The sequence below is a fragment of the Saccostrea cucullata genome, unplaced genomic scaffold, assembly GCF_032062105.1.
Source record: "Saccostrea cucullata isolate Sc308-1 unplaced genomic scaffold, CSIRO_AGI_Scuc_v1 ctg18414, whole genome shotgun sequence".
In the NCBI taxonomy this organism is placed as follows: Eukaryota; Metazoa; Mollusca; class Bivalvia; order Ostreida; family Ostreidae; genus Saccostrea; species Saccostrea cuccullata.
Window position 1 is genome coordinate 1 of NW_026939384.1, and position 8,486 is coordinate 8,486.

Sequence of the window (8,486 nt, forward strand, 5' to 3'; positions counted from 1 at the left end):
GCCATTACCTGTCGGGAGTATTCTCCACCCCAGACAGAGATAATGACAGATGGAGTGAGATGAATGTTGTGTCTATTTATATTGTTATTATATTGTATTTCAGGAAACAGTATGTTAATGAGGTCATATTCGTTGTTTTTCTGAATTTTTATATTCTTTACTTATACAGGTGACGCTATATTAGACACGGGTAATTCTTACAAAAATCTGTCTGGGATGTATTTCACCACTCCAGACAGGGATAATGACAGGTGGAGTGATGGTAACTGTGCTGCTTACTTGAGAGGAGGCTGGTGGTTTAACCATTGTCACCACGCCTTCCTCAACGGACCCTGGTCCCAGGAGTACTGGGTCAAACCATGGTACCCCACAGTAGAGCGGGGGACGTCAGTGAAGGGGACCACCATGATGATAAAACGTCACTAGGTAAACACCATTAAACCTTAATCACCCCTTTTTTTGTATTTCCGTTGAAAAATCCAATGATTTGAAGAGATTTTAAGATTTTAAGATTTTCCTATATATTCCTGTGTAAAACTTTGATCGGCCATTGTGGCCCCACCCTAGCTCCTGGGGTCATGATTTGAACAAACTTGAATCTACACTACCTGAGGATGATTTCACATGAGTTTCATCTTTCCTGGCCCAGTGGTTCTTGAGAAGAAGATTTTTTTAAAGATATTTCCTATATACTCCTATGTAAAACTTTGATCGGCCATTATGTGGCCCCACCCTACCCCGGGGGTCATGATTTAAACAAACTTGAATCTACACTACCTGAGGATGCTTCCACATAAGTTTCATCTTTCCTGGCCCAGTGGTTCTTGAGAAGAAGATTTTTTAAAAAATGCTATTAATTTTTCACTATTTCATAATTATCTCCCCTTGGAAGAGGGCGTGGCCCTTCATTTGAACAAACTTTAATCCCCTTCACTAAGCATACTTTGTGGCAAGTTTGGTTTAAATTGGCCCAGTGGTTCTTGAGAAGAAGATGAAAATGTGAAAAGTTTAACCATATTAAATTTGGTTATTATGGACTCTTTTGGTGTTGAATATGGAGCCGAGGTCAATATTGATGCTTTTCTGGTGAATAACAAACCATATTCAACACCAAAAGAGTCCATGATTGTTTTATTATATAGTCCGGGTTTGAATGAATAAGACTTTAAAGGCTGCATGACGACACCATTTTCATTTAAAAACTTTCGTTGTTTAAATTTAAAAAAAGTCCAGATTAAAATTTGTAACATCCGTGTTTTCCTTTCCGAGTTTCGCTATGTGTGAGACGTCCAAATGGGTAAAAATAATCCTGCGAAACTGTTTGCGCTTGTATAGATTAAATAGACTATATAATAATTTATTATATGGCATTGTTTTTCAGTTATTGGACGGAGGATGTGAAAGTCATCGTCGACGTTGTACATCTACACAAAAGTGCTCAATTTACACACCTTCAGGACCCCCTTATTGTGAATCATCAAGTAGGTAGAAATAGGTTGTTATCTATCTAAATCAGAAGTAATAATAAATCAACATGCTAGGGAAAATGTGAATTAATAAAAATAATTAGATAAATACATAACAGTTGAAATGTGTTCGCTTTTAAAAAGATATGAACGTAATCAAGAATATGTTGATTACAGAAAGACTTGCGAAAATTCTGATAGAATTACAATTGGTTTCTTTAAAGATTGTGGAAACCTATATCGAACATACACAACTATAACTCATTATGTGGATAACAACATAGACAGTACAGCAGAACTTAAATGTGGAGACCAATTTCGTCTTTTCGAAAGCAGAGGAAGTAAATTTGCAGTTTGTAATGCGAATGGTTGGTGGGTGATTTACCTGCATTGCATAGGTAGGTCAATTTTACTGGACCCTAGCAAGCATTGGATAAAAGTTCAAATAAATTACAAACAAAAAAAATGATCCTGAGGGCATTTTGCTGAATTTTTTTTTGCGATTTTTTTTTTCATGAGTGTATTGTACTTTGAACCATGTATGAAATGAATGAAGCATAGAACACATGAAATGATTACTTTTATTAAGACTGCCGATATTCTTGTTTCATCAACTCTTTGTCAATAATTGACCTCGTGAACTGCTAAAAGACATTAGAATTCGAAAATTCAAAAATCAGTTTGATACATATTTGTGTGATTTATACAAATAGTGGTGTATAGTATTTGTATTTGGTAAGCATCGCCTTGCAAAGGTACATAAGAAATTAACAACAAAAAGAAACGTGATGAAATGAAAGAATTTACTGTCTTATGTATTTGGTAGTCATTTCAAAATGTAATAAATATTTTCAATGCTGAAGAACTTAGCAGTTACGTATAATCCCAAAATTGCTCATGCTTATCAGTGTCGTCAAACATGGTCGGTATAATATTTTGCCAGTATGACCTCTTTTAAATTATAACAAATTAATAAGAGAGTCGTTCGTAAGAACGCTTACCTGACGCAACGGTAACCTGGTGTTTTCATCACCATTTCAATAAAATAAAACCAAACATGATGACTCTTACGCTGTATTGGGGCTCAGCCTAATAACGAAAGTGCCATTAAATATACTTTGTGGAATAAATACACCATGCAGATCCTACAATATTACTAGTAATGCATGTATAATTTTGCTGTAAAAGTTCACTCTGAATTTAGCCAAGTGGATTATCAAAAAAAAAATCAGTTTGGAGAAAACCCTCTTTCACTTGGAAAAAGGTGACGTAACTGATGTTCATTTTGACAATTTTTATAATGTTGTCTTTTATGTAGCCCCAAAAGACTGCCTTGAATATTATGAGGTACATGGAGAAAGAACTGACGGAGTGTATTACATTAACCCCCAACAGCAATTCTTTTCACAGAACATCATGGTGGCTTGTAAAATGGCGGAGAATGATACGGGATTGTTAAGAGGATGGACGGTGAGATGATAAGAAATCGACGGGAAAATAATTAGTTTTATGCATCACAATTCCTTCCTCTTCAATTACAGAATTCAAGTAGCATCGAACAATGAAACCCAAACAACAATTTTTCTTTTTGCTGCTTACATCTCTAAAAAAATCGTTGAATAGAATATGAAGATGACGAACAATTATCTAACTCAAAACTCCATTAAAAAACATATGAGGGCAAACACTGAACGCTAGAATGAAATATATGAAGATAACGAACAGTATTCAAGATCAAAAGTCGATAAAACAATACAAAACAGGAGCAGAGCAAACACAGACCTCCAAAACATCAGAGGTGGGATCAGGTGCCATGGAGGAGTAAGCATCCCCTGCCGACCCGTCACACCCGCGGCGTGCTCCTTGCCATAATCAGGAAAAAAACGGGAAAATCCGTCGTCAATTCAGTATATAAATAATGGACTACCAATTAGTTTGAAAAACGTAATTCAGCATTTGACTCAATGATAAATTGTATTCACGAAATGATGACTTTAAAACGAGACTGCTGATATTCTTGTTTCATCAACTTGACATATATAAACTCCGATGTACGTGATGAAGGTATATTGCTGCATAAGTAAGGGAAGCTGACGATAGAAAAGTTAAAGGCATCACGTTGTTCATAGAGCTTGGTTGTTAGATTACCATTGTCTTTTTCAAGCACCCCTCTCGACTACTCACACCCACGGTTTCCTTCTGTTATAAATATAATAAAAACAAGAATCATTAAAAGATTCTATTCACAAAATTAAGAACACATTAACAAAATTATCAGACAAAAAAAAGCGAAAATCAGGAATATATTTTCAGCTAATACACAAAGTTTATACAAATTTTATGACTATAGATGTAAGTCTGAAAAAAAATATTTAGCAACGTTTTGATAGAGGATTCAATATATGCAATAATATTTTTGCCCCCTTACTGATATACTAGTAAAGACCGTTGACTACTTTTCTTAATACTAGTATATTTGGTAAAAACCAACACTAAGATTTTTTCTGTCTTTTGATATAAACATACAATCAATATTTTCTTGAAATGATGCGCATATGCAGATTAAGTCAATATCTTCAAAAGTGTTTACCCCTTTTATATCAAAAGGTTATTCAAGATTTCAATATTCTACCTTCATATAACAAAACCTGGATTGTTTTCCGGTATGGTAGACCAAATGAATGGATCGGTATGTAAAAAAGTTCTTTTTCATTTTAATTAATTGCCATTTGAATGATCTTAATAACAATAGTTTGCGGTACAGTAGGTCTCATAAAAATACATAAATTAGTTAATCCAGAAATTTTACTGCTTTAGAATATTTTATAAAAAAAAAAAGAGAGAAGCATGGTACACATCAGCAAGGCATAATATTTTGTTGAAATTTTATCTTGTTTAATTATTTATTTTTTGTGTTTATTTAAGACATACACTTACACACTGAAACTTAATAATGTGTATTTTTTGTCAGGAAATGATAATTTACATGCTTTGACCTCTGAAGAGTCTATAGTGAAGATCAATTGTACACATGACGATCACTTTAACACTACTATTATTGGAGTCAAAGTTGAGAGTTATGCTCAGAAATATTCCCTTCAACTAGATGGCGAAGGTAATCTCTTTCCGGATAAATGTTAATAAAACAAGTAGAGCTTTTTAAAAAAGCTTACCGTCTTTAGCAACAATCTTAAACAATAAACTGATCTACACCTATCAGGCTGTTTAATTCTTTTGAATTTTGTATTTCTACGTTAGCTTTTTACTGGCATTAGCCCTACCACGGTTGTCGCTCGGTCATCTCCGTAAACTTTGATTGGCCGAGAAATTTCGGCAAACCTCGGCTGATTCCATTCCCTTCTTCAAACAAGAAAGGGGAAAAGAATAATAACAAATTGTAAAGCCTGCAAGCAAGAAAAATCAAATTTTATTTAAAATGGAATTAAAGAGACCTTTTTATTTATTGCTATAAAAAATACCATGTTTTTAAGAATTCATTACTGCTGATTTTGTTGTTCGTTTTGTCATTTTTTTAAGATTGAAAATCTTGCAAAATTGTTAAGTCGTACGAAAATTAGATCATCAGAAAGTTATCTCTCTTGCCTTGAACAGCATTTCAACCAATGAAATAATTGAAAATTTTCTCATCATGCAATTTCTACCAATCACAAAAGAGAGGAAGTGCATAGTCCGAAGACTGTAAAAAGACTTCAACTATACAATACCGTCTTCCAAGGAAGACGGTAAACAAGTAAACAAGATAATAAAGTTTTAAGAAATGTACACTATTGACTTTAAATACAATAAATATGTTCGAATTAGTAAATGGTACATGACAATAATTCAGAAAAGAGTCTTGCAAGCACGATATATATAAACGAACATATACTGAGTATTTGGCAAATATTTAAATAATGTGATCGTTTATAATCGTTTGTAATGATTAGACTGAGTACAGAATTTATCCCTGGAAACAAAGCTTTCATCATCTTTTAAATAATTTCAATTGAGAAAAAAAGGAGAAGAAAACAAACGTTTCATTATGGAAGTAATCTATAACTGTACAGCTTACAGATGCAGGGTTCTCCATGAGCTGTTTTACTGTGTTGCTCCCGACACAGCAAAATTTTCTCCGACACAGTAACGATTAAAATTTTATGCATGCGACACAGTAAAAAATTTGCCGACACAGTAATATATGTGATAATCAGAAAATCAAAACATATAAATTCTCTCAAACTGAAACTTTAATCAAACATAACATTTTACCGAAATCATTAAATTGATAAATTGTTTTAAATTTTCAAGGAACTCGTAAGAATATCATCCTGTCGGAAGTTTCCCTATTTTTTCCTTTGCAATTCGGTAATTTGATAAAAAAAAAACTGACAAAAAAGTACAACAAATTTACTTTCAAAAGTGGTAATCAGTTTGATTGTATCGATCAGAATTTCCCCTGCTTTTCATAGCACGTGCTTTTACTTTTATTGATATGTATGACGAAAATATTTGTACATCGAAATAGTGATTTATTTTAAAAAGTGTGCGCATATATTCCTATATAATTTTAATGAAAAGTAATTCAGTTGCGAATTTGATCTCAAATAGCGCGAAATTTTAGTGCTTCACGTAAACTCTGCAACACAGTAAAATTTCAAATGATGGAGAACCCTGCAGATGTATTCAGTTTTTTTTATATAAAGGCTTTCTTCATGTACTAGTATTACTTAAGTCAATTAAAGGGATGGCTAAATATTTTGGCAAGGAAAATGAAACTCGATCGAGAGATTCTCCGATGTTTTGCAGTCTGTAATAACCTTCAACCCCTTAAGCCAGTAATTAACCCGTCTTTTCTGTGCCAGTAGCATAATTCGATCAAATATTTATTGTTCATGAGGGGTGCCTTATAATTAATCACAGGCACCTGAATTTTTATCAGTAAGTCTCTAAATTAGCCAAATATCGAAACATTCTACCCCTCTATGTACAGTTTAAATACACAAGGTGTGCAACGCCATTTTGACCCCCTGTTCAATTCAGGCTTCAATTTAACACATAAATCGGATATGCCTACTGGTTTTCGTGTAGCATTGGGTTCAAATATGATATTTCTCGCTATATATTTCTTCCTTAAGTTTAAATCCAACGCGTTGATAATGTTATCAGCTAAACTTCATGCTGACTTCGAATTTCGTCACAGGGCCGGATCGCCATCAGCTGACGTCACGGAAATTTAATCTCGACACCAAATGCTCCTATACATAAAATTTTAAAATACAACAATTATAAATTTATTTCATTGACAAACAAAATCAGATAAAAATTAAAAACCGAAAGATTATGTTGTTTTGATAGTCTTGATTTTATTTAACATATGTTATATGTGTTAGAAACAAATCATAGGTAGAGGCTTTGTTGAAGTTTCTGTTGTCGATAGGTAGCGCCTTATGGAAGTTTCCGGTGTCGATACATGCCATAAAGCGGTTAGCGAAGCTAACCGCTTAATAAAAAGCAGGTGCATTTTTCTTTAAATATGTACATTTTCTGATACAATTTTTCTTAAAAAATATCTTTTTAAAAATATTTGTTATCAAACGATACTCTTTATCTATTAATCAATGATATATTTATAAACTGTAAACGTTTTGACTTTATACCACGCATAGTTTTGGAGCTAATGTAAAAATATTTTTTAGTCATGCTGACCTTTGACGAAACCTTAAAGATTATGCAAAAGATTGGAAATTATTTCAAAAGTGCATTAAAAGTTTAAAACGTACTCAAGGTCAGAAGTAATCTTTAAACTAGTACACTTTGCCTAGGCTTTTTCTCTGGGTAGAGTCGGCAAGGCTCCTTGGAATAGCTATTACCTCAGCAAAAAATTCGAACAATTGATACCGAACGCATTGAACATAAACCTCGCACTGTGGGTTAAGACTATTCGCTTAACCCAGAATTATCTTACCAAAAATATTGTATATCATTATTGTCGACCTTGTCTTCCATCTGAGTACAACAAAAATTTTAATGATTGATATTATCCTGTCTCTGACGATACTCTCTGTTTATCCACCACGGCATAAAAATTAGCTGTTTCTCATGACCAGAAATTACTGTTATAAACATAAAAACACACACAAAAAATATTTGGAGCTACACAATCACTTGTTTTCTAATGTCGATGTTTTAAACTACCCACAACAATACCTTTAAGACAACAAAATTAAAATAAAAAAAATAAAATCGAAAAACCGTAAAATATTTCATTAACAACTCTGTGTTCAACATTTATAATAAAGGTAGATGACATTTTAACATCTAAGTATCAGAGAAGTTATATATACAATATTAAAAAGCGTGGTACACATGTGTGATTGAGATCGTTCGAATGCAACAATTGTGCTTATATAACAAGATTGCATGAAAAAAAAATACACTTCGTAAAATACAAAAGTAAAATCAACAGTCACAAGTAAAGAAAAACTATATGTGCCCTATAGTTGTACCCCAGCATACACGTTCTTCACGGAAGAAAATAGATTTTTATACATGACTTTTTGTTTTCTATTGTTAAGGTAACTTTCCAACCATTCTAAACTATTACCTGAGACACCATACATTTTAAGCTTATAAATCAATCCCTTTAGTGGCGTAGCATCGTTTTTGAAAGTGGGGGGGGGGCAGGCAGACAAAAAATTTTTTTACTTACATGAAAAAGTAGACAAGCAAAAAAAAAAAAAAAAAAGAAAACAGGGAAAAGTTGCCCAAAGTCGAATCCTATTTTGTGTGTGTGTGTGTGTGTGGGGGGGGGGGGGAGGTAAACTCTTTTTCTCAGTGTCAACTACTTTTAGTACCAATTCTAGGACCACATTTTCGGTACATTTCTAACAGTGGGGGGGGGGGGGGAACCAGGCCTTCAATTAACATTTCCTATAGTGTAAGTTAGGTTGGGAAAAAAAGTGGGGGGGGGCTGGCCCCCCCGTATACTACGCCCCTGCTTTTGCCAAACTCTATCGAAAG

At 33.5% G+C, this 8,486-nt stretch overlaps 1 protein-coding gene across 1 annotated transcript; it reads left to right on the forward strand.

Moving 5' to 3' along the window:
* Positions 1-169: 169 nt before the first annotated feature.
* Positions 170-4,581, forward strand: LOC134252985 (uncharacterized; the record flags this gene model as incomplete). Its single annotated transcript, XM_062735512.1, has 6 exons — positions 170-372; positions 1,382-1,481; positions 1,691-1,864; positions 2,785-2,936; positions 4,074-4,155; positions 4,438-4,581. Coding segments are annotated over 6 exons (855 nt in total), but the record flags the coding sequence as incomplete, so codon positions are not given.
* Between the last annotated feature and the right edge of the window lie 3,905 nt (positions 4,582-8,486).